The 17065-nt window shown below is 49.7% G+C and overlaps 8 protein-coding genes across 8 annotated transcripts; 3 read left to right on the top strand and 5 right to left on the bottom strand.

The window, feature by feature from the left end:
- Window positions 1-282: 282 nt before the first annotated feature.
- On the bottom strand, window positions 283-1791 carry AUEXF2481DRAFT_30756 (uncharacterized protein; the record flags this gene model as incomplete). Its single annotated transcript, XM_013487093.1, has 1 exon — window positions 283-1791. The coding sequence occupies one exon, from the start codon at window positions 1789-1791 to the stop codon at window positions 283-285; it is 1509 nt and encodes a 502-aa protein (XP_013342547.1).
- Window positions 1792-2175: 384 nt separating this feature from the next.
- Window positions 2176-3654, bottom strand: AUEXF2481DRAFT_30755 (uncharacterized protein; the record flags this gene model as incomplete). The annotated part of the gene is made up of 1 exon (XM_013487092.1): window positions 2176-3654. The coding sequence occupies one exon, from the start codon at window positions 3652-3654 to the stop codon at window positions 2176-2178; it is 1479 nt and encodes a 492-aa protein (XP_013342546.1).
- Window positions 3655-4611: 957 nt separating this feature from the next.
- AUEXF2481DRAFT_41396 (uncharacterized protein) lies at window positions 4612-5866 on the top strand. The gene has a single exon (XM_013487142.1). The coding sequence runs from the start codon at window positions 4676-4678 to the stop codon at window positions 5723-5725; it is 1050 nt and encodes a 349-aa protein (XP_013342596.1). The 5' UTR covers window positions 4612-4675; the 3' UTR covers window positions 5726-5866.
- Window positions 5867-6685: 819 nt separating this feature from the next.
- Window positions 6686-9487, top strand: AUEXF2481DRAFT_30753 (uncharacterized protein; the record flags this gene model as incomplete). Its single annotated transcript, XM_013487091.1, has 2 exons — window positions 6686-6985; window positions 7292-9487. 2 exons carry the CDS (start codon window positions 6686-6688, stop codon window positions 9485-9487), a joined length of 2496 nt encoding a protein of 831 aa, XP_013342545.1.
- Window positions 9488-9978: 491 nt separating this feature from the next.
- AUEXF2481DRAFT_80988 (uncharacterized protein) lies at window positions 9979-10518 on the bottom strand (the record flags this gene model as incomplete). Its single annotated transcript, XM_013487209.1, has 1 exon — window positions 9979-10518. The coding sequence occupies one exon, from the start codon at window positions 10516-10518 to the stop codon at window positions 9979-9981; it is 540 nt and encodes a 179-aa protein (XP_013342663.1).
- Window positions 10519-11301: 783 nt separating this feature from the next.
- AUEXF2481DRAFT_66918 (uncharacterized protein) lies at window positions 11302-13034 on the bottom strand (the record flags this gene model as incomplete). Its single annotated transcript, XM_013487188.1, has 3 exons — window positions 11302-12838; window positions 12889-12955; window positions 13010-13034. 3 exons carry the CDS (start codon window positions 13032-13034, stop codon window positions 11302-11304), a joined length of 1629 nt encoding a protein of 542 aa, XP_013342642.1.
- A 506-nt stretch (window positions 13035-13540) lies between these two features.
- AUEXF2481DRAFT_80986 (uncharacterized protein) lies at window positions 13541-15129 on the top strand. The gene has a single exon (XM_013487208.1). It carries the CDS (start codon window positions 13918-13920, stop codon window positions 14833-14835), a length of 918 nt encoding a protein of 305 aa, XP_013342662.1. The 5' UTR covers window positions 13541-13917; the 3' UTR covers window positions 14836-15129.
- Window positions 15130-15263: 134 nt separating this feature from the next.
- Window positions 15264-17063, bottom strand: AUEXF2481DRAFT_41391 (uncharacterized protein). Its single transcript, XM_013487141.1, has one exon. It carries the CDS (start codon window positions 16873-16875, stop codon window positions 15400-15402), a length of 1476 nt encoding a protein of 491 aa, XP_013342595.1. The 5' UTR covers window positions 16876-17063; the 3' UTR covers window positions 15264-15399.
- Between the last annotated feature and the right edge of the window lie 2 nt (window positions 17064-17065).

Raw genomic sequence — 17065 nt, 5'->3', positions numbered from 1 at the left:
AGTTCGGCGAATATAGTCGTTGAAGCCAATCACGACAAGGTATCAACGTCAGATCTTCGAGATGACTCAAGTTTCCGAGACATACTAGGTCAGACTTTGGGATCCAGAAGCAGTCATCGTGGAACTCGACGCTCAACTCTCGTAGCCGATCCAAGATCGAAAGCTTCAACCCAAAGTCAATCTTGAAGCTTCATCAAACTCAAGGATATTATGAGACAGATGCAAACCGAATGAACAAGTCCTTCAAGCATAGATTTTAGGAAGAGAGCATCCGTGATTTGACTACATAGGTTGTCCAAAGCCCGACATCATCTTTATGTTTCCTCCATGTTGCAACATCAACTCTCTCAACAAGATCTGACTCTCCCTCTTCTTTGTCGCCGCAATCAATGATTTCCTCCCACTCAACTTCTCCCAAGCACAAAGCACCCTATCCTCACGATCCTTCTCAAAGTTCAAGTCTCTAAGTTTTGGCATGTGTTGGCAGAGGCTTCGAGCTAGTTTGCCAGGTTTGATGTTTGTCGTGGTACTGATGTATGGCTTATAGAGCGACAGGATTTGCAGCTCTGGGAACAGACAGCCAGGCACATCTTCCAAGCCCTTCAGATCCCAGGATTTGGAGAAATTGGCTTCCTCGAGTTGAGGAGAAGAACGTGATAATCTCTTCAAAGCCTCAATCGGGAAATCAACGTCGAGTAGGAAGCCTAGATGTTGTAGTTGTGGTAGGCCGCTGAAGATGACTTGAAGATCTACATCTGCGAAGGAATCTAGAATGATCTTGTCGTGTCCAGGTTGTCTGGGGGATATGTTCAACTTCTTCAATTGCTTCAATGCGCTCAACCAAAACAGGTCTTTGCCATGTAGGTATGTTCTAGTGGCTTCAAATGCAATTGATAGCTCTTTGAGGTTTTTCATGTGCTTTAATGTCGTGAACATCGACATCTTCTCATCATCCCAACTGGCGATGTTGAAGGAGACCTTCGAGGCATTCTTGAAAATCTTGAAAGCAGTCTCAACAGCCGGTCGTTCGAGCATGAGATGTACCTTGCGTAGATCTTGGAAGCCTGTCGGACTGAGTCTGGAAAGAACGCTTTCAACAACTTCAAGACCGACTCGTGATATCACATTCAGTGATTTTAGACCTTTCAGTTCGGATAATGTCGAGAGTAGCTCATCATTGACCAAGACTTTCTCGTTCGGCATGCCTTCCATGTACAGCCTGATGCTTTCCAATGATGAGTTGCGGAAGAAATTGTTGAGATCCTGCGAGGATATCCCACTGTTCACTCTTTCCAAAGCGATTGAGCGAAGGTGAGGACATTGAGATCCCAGAGTCTTTAGGAAGCTTTTGTCAAATCCAGTACTCCAGTTCCAGAAATTCACCGACTCAATCGACGGGACAAGCCATCGCTTGAGGATGGCCATCGTTGGACCACCACCGTAGCCAAGCTGACTGACAGACACGTTCTTCAGTCGAGAGAATAACAACGATCTGGTAATCTCTCCATCATCCGAATCGTCCTGCAGTTGAACTGATTGTAATTTCGAGGCGTATATTTGACGTCGGGCGGGCTCGATTGCTTCAAAATCTTCGAGTCCCGGTCCAGAAAATTGTTCGTAGGTCCAGAGGACATTTGTGGCTGCCTCGAACCATGTTTTGTTCACAAGAGCTGCGTTTAGCAGAGTTCTTCGGTTTTCGCGGGACACCAGCAATTGTTTCTCTTGTTCTTCAAGACATTGGAAAATTGACGAGACCAGCTCGGGAGTGCTCAAGACTTGCGCGGCTGCCATCTTTGGGTGTTTTCTTTGAATGTATGTTTGTTATGCTGAGTTGTAGAGTGGAAAAGTCGATGTAAGATGACTGTGTCGGTTGCCATTGGGACGCATATTGATCTGACGCCGATCTCTCCGCGAAAAAATCATACCAGGACGACGCGATCGCATCTTGGTCAGACTGGATTCCTATTTGGTCAGACATGCCATAAAGCGGCAATATTGCTGTTCGACATATGTGAGTGCTGTATATTATCATGTTCGAGTGGTCCGGATTTGAATTTTGGACTAACGTCTGCGAGGAGGCAGGCCGACATCGGCTTGGCGCCGGCAATCGACTTATACCTGACATCGACATGAGTCCACATGTCTTGCTCTGCGTATGGCCCAAGACAGGCAGTATCACCGAGCAGTCAGATCAAGACTGTCTTCCTTCGCGTGACGTGTTTGATTGATCTCTTTTATTCTCCCATGTGCTCTCATGACCAATCTTGACAGCTCATTAGCATCCGTAGGACGAAATGCGTAGCTGTTCAAAGCTACGAATCTATCTAACTTCGGTGCTTGTTGATCGATAAGAACTGCGAGGGTCTGTGCAATTGATTCATTGGGCTCCTCTATGAGTTGATCGTCGTTGACAGAAGCGATCCAGGCAAACTTGAGACTTGGAAATAGAGGCGCTGGAACTGATTCCCACTCCGTCAGGTCGATGGAGGAATAGATGCGCATATTTTCCAGTCTTGGACAAGACTGACCAAGATCAATCAGGGCGGTATCTGGATCCGGGATGTCTAATTCGAACCAGATCAACAGCTTCTCCAGTTTGGACAGCTTGGAGAAGATGTATCTGAAGTCGTTGTTTGATGATTCAAATTTTGCTATTCTTCCGCCTGGTCTCCACGGCATTGGCTTGATGACCAGACTTCGTAGGTTACTCGACTTGTGCAAGAAAATGAGTTCGCGCGAGGACAATTCTGCGCCAGTGATGACGTGAAGCTGCAAAGTCTCCAGGGGGAGGCCAGCAAGCACATCAAGCATGTAGTTTCCCGGTTTGATCAAAACGTCGAGACAGAGGCTTGTTATTGCACTAAATGTTAAAGATAGCATTGGTATAGCAGAAACTCCGATGGTAAGCTCGACTTTGTGCACTGAAGCAAAAGTTCTTGAGCCAGAAGTGTTAACGATGTCTGCATACGATTCTTGAAGTTCTGTAAGATGTTTTCCGGAGGTTTCCCCAAGTATAGCGAGATACTCAAGACTGGCAATACTACTCAAGGCTTGCAGCAGAGCAGCAGCTTCAGGTTCGCATGCCAAAGACAGCTGTACGTGTCGCAAAGAGCGATTGTTCCTCAGAAACCGAGCAAGATTGGAGCCTAGTGCAAATGAGTTTGTGCCCTGGTGAAAGACTCGAAGTCGTGGACATTGTTGATTTAGCCCGTCCAAGAAATGATCAGGTGGTAGACTGGTAAAGTAAACCTCCTCTAGACCAGAATGCAAATATTGGCAAAGCAAATCCGAGTCTACATTTCTCGGCCCTCCAGAGAATACGAGAATCCGTAGAGCAGTGAATTGACAATGTCGTAGGTGTTCGTGACTGTTTACAGATTGCAAAGTGAGCTTGCTGATCTTCCGGGCGTATAGATTTCGCCGTGTGTCTTTGACAGCAACCAAGATCTGAGATCCTGCGGCGGTCCACAAAAGTCGTGTCGCTTCTTGAAACCATAATTCGGTGACGCATGCTGCTGCTCGTAGAGTCTTTCTATCCTGACGCAAGAAGCTGAAGACATGCGATACAATGTCCGGTAGTGACAACGCGACAGAAGTCATCAGTCCCGAGCTACACTGGAGGGTGAGCGACGACAGGTCTGGTGTAGCCTCCATGTTTTCATGAGAATAATTGTGTTCTCTGGAAGATCAGTCCTTCAATGCCAGGCAGCAGCGACTGGCTTTGTGGAGCGACCCAACATGCGCAATCACCCGCGGAGCTCGACTCCACCAGCCATCAACAGAAACAAATCTATCGACACTCTCGACAGGTGTAGAACCGCTGACATGTAGATTGAAGATGGGTGATGTACGTATCGAATCAGTAAGTGAGATTGAGCACGCGAAAACACGGCACAATATAATTACCGGAAAAGAAAACACAACAACAAGTAAAACATATTTTCTATTTCATGTTTCTTTCCCACAAACCGGCAGTCAAACTTTCGCGCAGACGCTGGCAAACAATCAGCTCGCGTTTGCTGTCAAGATGCAGCGTTTTCCGTCCATAAACGCAGCAGAAGTTCCTCGACAGCGATCTTGACCTCTTCAAACACCATAAAATACAAAAGCAAGACAAGAAGGAGACATTCCGTTGCATCACTGCCTAATCCCTAGCTCGCAAGCCAAGAAGCAACCATCTCGCATTTACCATCAAGTTTCAGCGGGTTTGCCCAAAAACACACCAAAAAGCTCCCACAACTCCTATAAGCCATCCTCAACCCCCCTGGACACTCTGAACCATGACAGACAAAAGCAAAAGAAAACATTCCGGTGCGGGGAAGTGCAGCCCAACGCTCCTGCCTTTTTTAACAGGCTTCGGCGTCAAGTTCCCAAAACACAGCAAAAAAGTTGCTAACATCCGTCCCGACCTCTTAGAAGGAGTGTGAAGAAGCAAAAGAAGCTGTTCCGGTGCGGGGAATCGAACCCCGACCTCCTCGGTGAAAGCGAGAAATCCTAGCCGTTAGACCACACCGGATGTGATTGATGAAGAAGCAGACTTCAAGATAGTATATCAAGACTCAACCGCTAGAGCAGGTAGCAGCACAAGGCTGACTCATTGCCAGAGGACAAGTCATCGCATCAGCGACAAGACATGAAGTCACTAGATTGCTACAAAGGGAAGAGCACATCAAACATGCAGGATCAAAAATCAATTACTCCGCCCGCACTACGCAAAGGCGACACCATCGCTTTCATCTCTCCATCTTCTCGATTAAACACCTTGTTCGCCCAACGAATCGGAAAAGCCACTTCATTCTTCCAATCCCGCGGTTTCCACATCAAAGTGATCTTTGACGAATCTTTCCCTTCCGATCCTCTATCAGCCGTAAAACACCGCTGTCACGAACTCCACCTTGCATTCTCAGACCCAGATGTCAAAGCAATAATCTGCACAATAGGAGGCCTCACTGCAGATGAATTACTACCACATTTGGACTATGACTTGATTAGAAAGAACCCAAAGGTTTTTTGTGGATATTCTGATATTACATTGCTGCATCATGCTTTGTTGAAGGAGAGTGGATTGAGGACTTTTTATGGTCCTGCTGTAATACCGGAGTTTGGGGAGAGTCCTGAGCCGCTGAGGTTTACGAGGAAGCACTTTTTTGATATGGTGATGAAGACGGTGAAGAGACAGAGTGTACCTAGGTCGCCGGTACATGTGATGGAGTTTAAGAATTGGTTGGCCAGAGAGCCTGACCAGGAGCCTAGAGAACTTGTTCCTGCGCCGGGGTGGAAGTGGTTAAGAGAGGGCAGAGCTGAGGGAAGACTTACTGGAGGCTGTCTGGCTTCCCTGGTGCAAGTTTCTGGCCAAAGACATCTCGACGACTACAAGGACAAAATCCTGATTCTGGAATTACCCGAGGGAGAACATCCAGGAGAGCCATACTTACTTTACGCCGCTAGAACCGCAATGGCTCATTTAGAGACTTCTGGTGTTCTAAGGGTCATTGCTGGAATGATTGTTGGACGTCCTTATATGTATGACGAGAAGGCTACTGAGGATTTTGAGAGGATGATTCTGGATCAGTGCGATGGTATGGAGTTTCCGATTTTGGCGGGTGTGGATACTGGACATTCGGATCCTATGCTTACTTTGCCTTTGGATGTTATGGTGGCACTTGATTCGAGTGCAGGGGTTGATGAACAGTTTGTGATTTTGGAGGAGGCAGTGACAATGTGAGGAGTGATGTGATAATAGACGAGTAGCATGTTGATAGATGGATAGTATAGTAAATGAGTGACAAGTAATGAATGACACGCAGACAGCTCATGCTACTGATGAGAAATGGTGTTTGATTTGCGACATATGGTGCGTGATGACTTGTGGCGGTTGCGTGCTTTGGTTGGAATATGGCCAAACACCGACAGGGTTCCCCGAGCTGCTATGACGAGGGGTAAGCACGATATCTGCAGCGAAACAAGGGTTACACGGCTGAAGATACAAGACGTAGACAGCTATCAAGGCATGACAGCGGTGATGAATCGACGGACAAGTGTTTTGATAGAGTAGGCAGACATGACGACGAATGGGAACAAAAGCCGAGCGATGGTCGGGTGTAGTTGCTTTTGCTGTGTGGGAATACGGGGAATGGGCTTGGACGGAAGATGCGGTCGTCGACAGTTTTGAGTTGGCGGTCGTGACTCGTCGAGGCGATAACGAATTGCTCATTCGACCTTGTGTCCGCTGCTCCATCTCCGTCCTTTCTCCTCTTTCTCCTCATCTGCATCTTCGCCAGCGCTGACGCTTCCACGTCGAGCACCGGCCAGTCACGACGCGCGGGGACCTTTGCACAGCTCGACCCAGCTAGCGGCTTGTCGAGTCACAAGCTGCATACACGGCGATAAGGGACGCCCAACACCACAAGACGCCGTCAGGTCCACGCACTCGGATCCAGCCATCACATCCTCATACCACGAAGCCGAGAGACACTGCCCTTCTGCCTCGAGTGACCATGCAGCCATAGCCCGCCGTCATCGTCTTTGTCGTCGTCGCCATCCACGCCGAGCCTCCATCAAGGTTCAACACCTGACGACTGTCACTATGATGGATCGCTTGCCCGTCCACCATCTATCCGTCTAGTATATACGCAAATCACCCATACCCCCCAACGACATCTGTACACATCCACAGCATCCTACCATGCACCAACACCCTCGACCCTCGATGCGGGCCGCCGCCTTATCAACAACCTCCCACACAAACTCCTCGAGATCCGCCAATCCAAGAGACGCCATGTCAAGCCGGACATACTCTAGTGAGGACCTGTCCTCGGGCAGTCCCACTGTCCGCTCGTCGGATGGCAAGGAGCAGAGTCTAAAAGACAGAGCAAACCTGGTTGTTCAGCACTTCTTCACAAAGGCCGCTCTCATCATCTGCTCGTCAAGAGTCAGCCTGCCGCCCGCCATGAACAAGACTGGCGAGGCAAAGATCGATAGATGGGTACGTCAGTCTCTTCCGCTCCCCGCACCTTCTCCTCCCATGCCTGCTCCCATGTACACCCTTGACCACCGCAGTTATCTATACTGTCAAGAAGAGACCATGGTTTCGTGGCTGGCCTTGCGTGATCTTGAACCTGGCCGCTATTGCTATGCCAGGCACTCTTGTGTCTCAGACTCGTTCTTTTTCTTGTCGTGTGTCATCTTAGAGCATGCTCCAAACAATGACCTTCATGCCTTCCGTTTGCCGTTTCACTCTGCTCCATCCTCCTTGAATTAATCATCGTCACAATGCCTAACCCAACCACAGTTCAATACCTTGATAGAGGAAACAGACATGTTGAACCAAGACTTGCAAGAGTGGAGATCCATGGACGCCACTGTAGAAAGACCCGCTCCATTGTTCATCGACGTCTACCTGGACACTGCCCAACTCGCCCCCAACCAATCTCTGGTCGCAATAGATGAACAAGGCAAGCCGTGGGATGTAAGCGACACTCTGAGAAGACTCGAGGCTTCTGCCCCAACGCCTCAAAACCATACCCTTTCGAAATTTGTCTATGAGAGATGGACAATCAGTCTAGACGACGCTTCGAAAGTCTCCCCAACAACCCTCAATGAGCCTGCGCCTAGCTTCTACAAGAAAGGCGTCATTACATGCAGAGCACTCTGCACATATGCCCGTCTGCTGCCAGCGTGGAAGCTACGCACACGTCTCGGGAAACAAGCTGCAACTGGGCCGGCAACATTACGACCTAGATACCGTGTCTCAGATGGTTCGCTCGCTGAGAAATCACGAGTAGACACTCTGAGCTGCTCCATCTTCCCATCTGACAAGCGACCGACCGAGACTTACCGCTTCTCGCCTCTACACTGCCCTCTGGGTTCGCTCAACATCTCAGTCACCTATCGAAAGAATCTCGATCTTCAGGTCGAGCTTTCGGAGCGTTTGATCAGCGCGAGGATGGCGGGACACGAGCGACCTGATAGTCGCTTATCGGGCGAGTCAAGCAGAGAAAGAACTTCGATGGATCAAGAGCGTCCTTCCCTGCGAAATCAGACGCCTAGATTCTCATCATCATTCCAACGACCAGCTCAACGGACCACAACAATTGGATCATCACCACGAACAGGCTCCTTCCGTGAGCCCGTCGATCGACCTGTATCGGCGCAGGCGATTGGCGAACACGATGAATCACAGCCATCATCACAACAAGACGATCAACCTCGTCGCTATTCTTCACAAAGCCAAAGAGACCGTGAGGCTTCACGCTTCACACCGTCGTCCTTGAGAGATCCGAATGCGTTCCAGCGTAGGCCATCTGTATCGTTTCAACCTTTCAAGGCCGGCTCTTTATCGTCGTCACCTGCTGCGGGTAATTTCCTGTCTAGCTCACCGAGCAGCTCTGTTGGTCGAACCTCTGGCAACCCGCTTCTGGCACACGCTCGGAAGACATCGTTGTCGACATTGCCCCAGCAAGCTCTGAGGAATCCTGGTGTGCCGCTCGAGACAGCTGTTGGGTCTTCTGCATCCAGTTCTCCCAAGCCAGCTCCTATTCAGAGATACTCTTCGAGCTTTGGTAACAGAAGAGCTCGATTCCCTTCGGTTTCTAGCAGCAGGGTCGAGGAAGACAATAACAGCAGCGGTAGGGCTAGTGTGTCCTCCACGAATCGTGGATCCAGCACACTTCAGGAAGGAGAAGCTGGCGCGAGCTCGGGCTCAGTACAAGCTGATGAGGACAACATAGCCGATTTCCTCAAACTGCTTGACAGAAACAAGGGCTTGTCAAGTCTTAATAAGACTGACAAAGCTTCCTTGAACGCCAACTCGCAACGCGCTGCAGCACAGTTTTCCAAGTTCTCTCGCATGAAAGACTCGACGGCACAGCTCTCAGAGTCTATGCAGTCGTCGGTGATGCTGCAAAGATCTTCCAGCTCGTCAAGTCGACAGCTGCAGAATGTACCAGGCATGCTTCCTGGTTCTATCTCAACTTCTTCCTCGCCTGGCAAGCCTATTTCACCACATACACCACATATCCCAGCCATACCATCTCGATTGAGCAACAATAGTATAACGGCAGACTATACGCGAGATCGCAGTCGCAGTCGTCTATCGGGTACCAGCCTCCAGCCGTCCAGCGATGGAGCAAGAGACGTACCTACTCATCCACCAACTCGAGGTTCAGGCACACCATTGTCAACGGCCATTGACATCCCAACCTCGCCTCGGACTTTCATCTCTAATCGTCGCTCGTCGTCAACAGCACAACAAGCACGTGCAAGAGGCATCACCAATGTCGAAGACCAAGACGCGTACGGTCTACGTTCGGCCAGCATGCCCATGGCTGAAGGCGTCAGAGGCGAGCTAAGTCTGTCCGAGTTGCTGTCCCAAGGAGAAGGTGGAAGTGGATCAGGCGGTATCGGAGCTAGCAGCAGACGCCGCTACCGTGAGTGTTCTGCTACCGCCGACGATGACGAGCCACTACTCTTCGCTCTGGCTGACTGAGCATTCCCCTCCTCTACTCTTGCTTCCCTTTTTGCATTTACAAATGGTGAAAAAACATCTCTACTCTTCCTTTGTCGCCTTTTGCTTGGTTTCTGCTCTTGTGTTCTTGTTCGCTCATTTTTTTTGTTGTTTCTTGACTTTTTCTTCTGCTTCTGCTTGGGACCGGTGCAGATATGGGTCATGGACTGGGTAGGATAAGCGTGGCGCTGGGGCTCTGTGAATTATTTTTACTACTAGGATCAAGATTGATAGGATACTGAATATGCAAATGGACAATAACTGCAGCAATTGAGTTTTCAAGACATGCTATAAACAACTTTCACAGTAATTCTGTACTTTCAACCATGTCTCTTGGGCGCCATACTTACTCCTCAGGCTCCATGGAGCGATACAATCACCTGCAAATTCTCAAGACCATCTTTAGACCATTTTCCATAGTTCATGACTATTGAAAGTAAGGAAAGAAATTCATCAACAGAAAACCCAAACCTCTACAGTTCAAAATACTTGGGTACCCTTTTGATCAACTCGCCAACCTCGTCATCAGAAACGATATACTCAAACCCCTCCTTGACCACCACCTCCTCCTCTTCCCCATCCTCCCCTTTCCTAGTCATCCTCCTATACCCATAACAATTCCTCCACCTCCAACCCCTCGCCTTCTTGCCCAATTTCTCCGCCTCCACCTGACTCAACCCATCAACCACGAGTTCCCAAGTCACAAACACGGCAGCCGCGCACTCTGAGATTTCTTTCACGGCGAGGCGTATCATGCGGATATCTGTGCCTACGCCAGCGAGAACGAGTTTTTGGAGGTGGGAGAGGGTGCCGGTGGTTGCTTCTGTGCAAGAGGCGATTGTGGTCGTGGTGCCTAGGGTGAAGGATGTGAGGGAGGGGAGGTAGTGTGTGCTCATTGCTTTTGCACTGGCGGAGAGATCGGTGGGGGAGCCCGAGGCGGCGAGGGCGGTTGCTGTGGCGTACGAGTGGGTGAATGATGTTGCGTGGGGTGATATTCCCGTGTTTGAAGACATGGTTTTTTTTCTTTTTGGCGGCGGCGGTTTGATGGTATTTTATGGTGTGGATTTTGGGGGGTGGGGAGTAAAAGCCTTTTGAGTTTTTTTTGTATGGTAGTTCCGAGTTGTGGAAGGAGTTTACCCTGTTGAGGAGTGTTGGTGGTATTTTGTATTCAAGATTGGAGCTTCGGTGAATTTGAAAGGGTCCGAATGTCAAAAGTGATGTTGATAGTGGTGAGTCTGCAGTCGTTGTTCTTGTGTGTGTGATATCCGAAGCTCTTGACCGGGATAGAGAAAGCTCGACTAGGAATTTTTCCCCTAATGATAATCACTTCCACCTTTCGCGCGGTGATAAAGCACAGATGGATGAGAAAGAATTGTAAAGTCCGGTATCGAAACTTAATTCGGTGCTTGAAGAGTTGTGTCAGTAGAATGCTATGTCGCAAATGCTTCGAGCTTCCGAGGTTCGGACTTGTCTTCTTCTATACATGTCACCTGACCTGCCTGGACATATTTCCTCACAGTTTGAAGGAGCTTGATCTGCGTCTGGCTGTCATGTCAAGATACCTATCTGTACAATAGCTTGATATGGAAAGCTGTCGTATTCAGGGTATTAGTACAAGAACAGGTACAGACGATGCCTGATCTCCGCACCTGGGTCTCAATCTATACGCAGACGGCAATACCGTGTTTCAGTCGGGCTGATTGTACATCTATGCGTATGTAACGTTTTGTGGTCCATGCTGTCTGAATATTCTTTTACGCTACCACAATGATATCTTTCTTTCAAGATCAACACATCTAATCATCACCACCACCACCCATCTGACCGCCTGATGTCGCAGCCTTCTTGGCACCGCAGATATCATCAACTCTGAGCAACAAGCAAGCCGACTCAACAGCAGTCTTGATACTCTGAAGCTTGACGGCTTGAGGCTCCCAAACACCGAGCTGGTGCATGTCGCAGATCTTTCCAGCATCACCATCAATACCCCAGCTGCTGTTGTCGTTTGACTCTGCATGCTTTGCGCGGAGCTGAGTAAGGACACGGATGGGTGAGTTACCGGAATTTTGGATAAGAGTGCGGGGGATGACTTCCATGGCTTCGGCAATGGCGCGGTAAGGCCATTGGGCTACACCCTCGACACTCTTTGCGAGCTGTGACAAACGTACGGCGACGGCCATCTCGGTGGCACCACCGCCGGGAGAGAGGTAAGGGTGGAAGACGACGTTGCGAGCACAGCCCATGGCGTCTTGAAGGTTACGCTCAATCTCGTTGAGAATGTCTTTTGAAGGGCCGCGGAGGAGGATTGTGCAGGCCTTTGGGTTTTGGCACTTTGTGAGGAAGGTGAAGTATTCGTCGCCAATCTTCTCAATCTCGAAGAGACCGCACTGGGTACCGACATCTGCCTCGGTAAGATCCTGGACGGTGTTGACAATGGTTGCGCCGGTGGCACGAGCGATACGGTTGTTGTCGGTCTTGCGGACACGGCGAAGAGCGGTAATGTTGTGCTTCATCAAGAAGTGCTGGGCGAGGTCTGAAACACCCTTCTCGGTAATGACAAGGTCGGGCTTGACAGCAATGATGGCGTCGCACATTTGCTTGACTTGCTCCTCCTCGATTTGCAGGATGCGGTTCCAGTCCTCCTCCTTTGTGATCTCGATGTTTGTTTGCGACTCTCCCTTCTTGTACTCGAGCGTGCAGTCGAGCAGCACAATGCGGGGATTCTCGATGCGTCTTCTCATCTTGGGGTGGGTGATGTCCTTGTTCAGCATGACACCGTTCAAGACTCTGCTGTCCTCAATCTCGCCTCCGGGGACTTTCTCGACACGGGCGTAACGCTTGATGTCGATTTCCTGCTTACCACCACCACCGCTGTATGAGACGGTGCGCACGGCGGTCAGGGCCAGGTTGCACATCATGTCGGACCATCTTGAGACGAATTTTGTGCCGATAGACGAGGAGATGAGCTTGTACATTTGTTCGTCGTTGGTGGTGTCGACAGGGATCGAGACGTCTTGGATGACCTTGAGGGCATCGCTCAGGGCGCGCTTGAACGCTTGGATGATGACGACGGGGTGGATGTTGCGCTCGAGTTGAGGGAGGGAGAGGGCGAGGATCTCACCGGCGAGGATGATGACTGAAGTGGTACCGTCACCGACTTCCTCGTCCTGTGTTCTGGCCAGCTCGATCATGCTCTTTGCGGCGGGGTGGGCGACTTCGATTTCTCTAAGGATGGCGTGACCGTCGTTGGTGAGGACAATACCGCCCATGGGGTCGAGCAGCATCTTCAACATGGCCTTGGGACCCAGACATGATCGGATGATGTCTGCGACGCTGTGAAGTGTCAGATGGGCGCAGTGAGGGAGGTGTTTCGAGTAGCGTACGTCTTTGCGGCGGTGATGTTGGACAGTTGGGCTTTGCGACCGAATTGGCGCTCACCACTGTTGGTGTCTGGGCTGTAGCATTAGCATTTGTAGCAGATACTAAGGTTAAGCAGGAGCTCACTCATGACCACAACGGGGGCCTGCATCTTGATTGTCTGGTTGCTGGACTGTGTCCAAGCTGAGGACTGGGTGGTTGGTATAGACTGGCGAGTAGAAGCTCTGACTTGATGCAGAGTCGACAAAGTGTGTTATGTCGGAAGGTCAAAGCAAATAATCCGTCTGTTTGGGCCCTTGACCAGCAAATGCGCGCGCCTCAACTTTTGGAGAAGTTCCGCTGGAAATAAACGCCAAGCTCACGGAGGTGTCTTGTGCAACCGCTGACAGGTTATGCATCGTCATAACCATGCACCAAGCTTGTGCCATCTATCCCGACAAAGCACAACGACTTATGACCGCTCCGATGAACAAGGCGAAGATCAGCGCAAGGCCGACCACTCCGACTTCTCACCTCGTACCTGTCTATACCCGATGCGGAAGTGTGGGTCTCTGTCTTATCCAATCGAACAGTTACTTGGCGCATGTCTAGCTTCCACCTCTGCTGAAGTCGTTGCTACCCGGCTAGAGAAAGCGAGAAAGCTGATCCAGGGTCCAAGTCTCTCGGAAACCATCTCTTGCGCTCTTTCTCGCTCTTCTTCAAGAAGACGTCCCGTCCTCACTTCTACTGTTTCCCACTTCTCCTCTTTACTCCCTCCGACGCTCCTCTACTTCGTCCCCGCTTCGTCTCACTTCATACCAACCTCGACCACTCTACCTCATTGACTCGACGTCATTTAATCAATCTTCGACTTTCGATATCTTATCATCGCCATCGCGTCTTCCCAGCTTCGCGACGCGACAAGCTTCACCACGACCAATCCATCGTCGACCACCACTACTACATCAAACCTCGCAGAACTTATTTGTGCATTAACTGCTCAAACTTTCTAGCATTCTGATCTAGCAAACAGTCTTTACTTCTACTCCCCTAAAATGTCTTCCTTTTACGCCTCGTCGCCCACCGTCGTCCTTCCGGCTCCGTCGTCGCAATATTTTCCTCATTCGCAAATTCACCAACCACCTACCACTATGGGCAACTCTCCATTCTTCAAGCAGACTGCTCCACCAACACAACCACTCCCCTCTGCTGCTGGTCGTAAACGCTCACGCGACGATGACGACGACGAAGAAGTCACTCTGGTCGCCCCTCTACCCTCACCTCCGATCAACCGTGGAGAGCCCGTCTACGGCCCTGGAATGACTCTAAACAACCAATACGGCCAATCATCTACTGGTACCTGGGTTGAGAACACGTGGGTCGAAGCACCTCAAGTCGCCCCTGTAACCACCCAAGCATCCAGACCTGCCATGCCCAGTCGCAAGTCCCAACGTCTTGCTCCCTCGGGTCCTGAATCCAACGACATTCCTTCAATCGCAGAAACATCTGCTCACCGTCGCACTGCATCGGTCGAGCCTCTGATTGACGAAGTTACTCGCCTCCTCGGTATCTCGTGGATGCGTCTTGACGCTAGCGAAGCTCTACAAATATCTGCAAAGGCCTACACCCGATGGGTTCGTAGACATTACCCTGGTCTCGCCGATGTTGAGCTTTGGTTTGAGAACTCGTCCATCCCCGGCTACCTTGGTGTCGCAACGAACAAGGCTTCTGGCCAGAAGGTCTTTTTGCTCTGGAGCAATGACCTCAAACAAGCTGTTCTTGTAACTAGAGATCCCAATGAGCTGGTCTCGAAACTCATGTCTCCGCAGACAATCATTGCGTCAGCAACCGAGTCTATGTTTGCCAGCGACGAGCCTGTTGCCGACGACTCGTCTGACAAGGGCTCGCCTAGTCCGACTTTTGCCATTCCTTCAGTCGTTCCTCAGGCTGCTGCCGCTATGGACGTTGACTAGACACTTTGAGCATTGCTATCTTATTTGGCGTCAAGAGATCAGGGACCTCGCGGGAAATGGAACGAAAGGGATGATGCTACTGGAATTGCCTAGGGCTGGTATGCTTGGACTGGCTTTAGGGGGGCTCGGAGTGCTGCAATTCACGCACTAAACAAATTGCTCTTTGCAACACGAGTTGACAATCTGCTCACCATTCTTCACATTGTATCTTAGCCTTTGATATGCTGTTTATTTTATTTGCTTACTTTGCTTTATACATCAATCAAGTTCTGGCCACAAGCCAACAGTTACGATAATCTGTTTCACCTTGTTTGAATATCTCAATGTGTTCGCTGACGCAACTCTCACGCGTTCAATGATGTCCACAAGGGTCGATCTTAATTCGGAAACATGTCACACGACTCGAAAACTGCTTGTAATCTGAAAATGCGCCATGTCTCATTCTCATAGTTGTAAGCTCTAGCACTTTTTCTTTACGCAAAAGAGCAGCATTTCATTATTTGATGAAATTTCCCCTGTAAATATAGGCTTTTGAACATATTGACTTGAGCTCTCTTATCCTTTTTACTCGAGTAATTCATCTTTACCCAACAAAGCAGCCATTGGATCATTACCCGCATTTCTCCTTTTTCGATAATCATCCATTTCCTGCTCTGTGACTCCATCTCTCATTTCATCCAATTTTCTCTTCTTGTCTTCTAGACTGCTGTTGATGATTTGGTCTGATTTCATCTTTTCCGGTCGATCGGGGGCGTTTGGAACGTGTGTTTCGTTCTTCTCTTCCTCTTTCCACGCTATTGATTTTGGCACTTCTGTTGCTTTGGACTCTAGTGTCGAGGGATCCTCGAGTAAAGCACCAGTGGAGAGTTTCGAAGCATTTGAAGAAGCGGTTTTGCCAGCTTCTCCTACACAATAACTGTTTTTCATGGTGGAATGACAGCATGCGTAACCCCATTCAAAGTTCTTCCACCAAGACCCAAAGACTGCAGTGTGGTTCCCAAATGTGACGTCTTCGGTATACATGCTTTTTTCCTTTTGTTTGGGAGCGCCTTTTATTCTGCCTCTTTCGTCGTATTCGATGAATTTTTCGTTTTCGATTATTGCCGTGTGTTTTAGAGGGTTCAGGGCGAGATGTTCTTGACCGCCGTATTTGTCCAGTAGGGCTTTTCTGTGTGCTTCCTTTTTCGCTGCTGATTCCTCTGCTTCTTTTTTGCGGTAGTGTTCGCCCGCTGTGGGGTTTGCTTGCAGGTGCACATTGTTGCTTCCATTACTTTCTGCCGTTTCCCAGGCGTAGCGCTGTGCTCGCGCGAATTCCGCAGCGTCTCCAGAAGCACGTTCGAATTCCCCTTCTGCATCGTCGATTAGAGTGCGGGTTTTCGGATCGTATTTTGCGGATTCGAGGTCGAGGTTCTTGAGGTAGCCTGCTGTGTCTTCGCGGAGACGGAGGTTGCGGGATGAATTTGGTTGTTTGCGACCCATGTCTGTTTCTTCCTCGTATTTGTCTCCGTCTGCTATCTTTGCAGTGGTTTCGTCGTCTTCGTCTTCTTCTGGGAGGGCGGAAGCTTTGCGTTTGGCGTCCTTGATGGCTTGGAGGTCGTTGTATTCGTCGACGACTTCTTGATACGCGCGGGCATCATAACCACTCCAGCGATCCCTCTTGGCTTCCCATCCCATATTGATATCCTGTCCATTCTCGTCTGCTTTGATATCACTGCCTGTGAACTTTGCGCCAATCTTCCTCTGTCGGTACAGACAATCCTTCTTTTGATGTCCCATGGCGCCACAATTCTCACAGGCGCCTTTACGGTATTTTGTCGCAGTGGCTGCGCCAGCGCGTTGACCACGAGTATACCATTTCTGGGTTGCGAGAGATTCATCCTTTTGGCCTTGGAGACGTTGATGTTCGAGGTAATCTTCTTGCGAGGCGGTTGCGTCGTCAATGTAAAAGGGCTTTTTGGAAATGAATGAGGGAATGTATTCGTTGCGTTCGTTCTTTCCCTGAGGCTCGGTCGGTTTCTTTGGCGGTGGTGGTGGCGGCATGTTGAGTATGTGTGTGTGTGTGTGTGTGCGAGAGAGATGTTGATGATCAAAAGTCGAGCAAGATAGGTATGCTTGTCGAAGATGACGACGGAGAGAGCGACCTTGAGCTGCCAAGACTTGGGTCGCTGCCCGTCCTTGATCTTTTATTATTCTAGTAGAGCCATCGCGCAAGCTGTGCTATCATCACGTA

The sequence above is a fragment of the Aureobasidium subglaciale genome, assembly GCF_000721755.1.
Source record: "Aureobasidium subglaciale EXF-2481 unplaced genomic scaffold scaffold_14, whole genome shotgun sequence".
Taxonomy (NCBI): domain Eukaryota; kingdom Fungi; phylum Ascomycota; class Dothideomycetes; order Dothideales; family Saccotheciaceae; genus Aureobasidium; species Aureobasidium subglaciale.
This window is presented reverse-complemented; position numbering and strand designations above follow the sequence as displayed.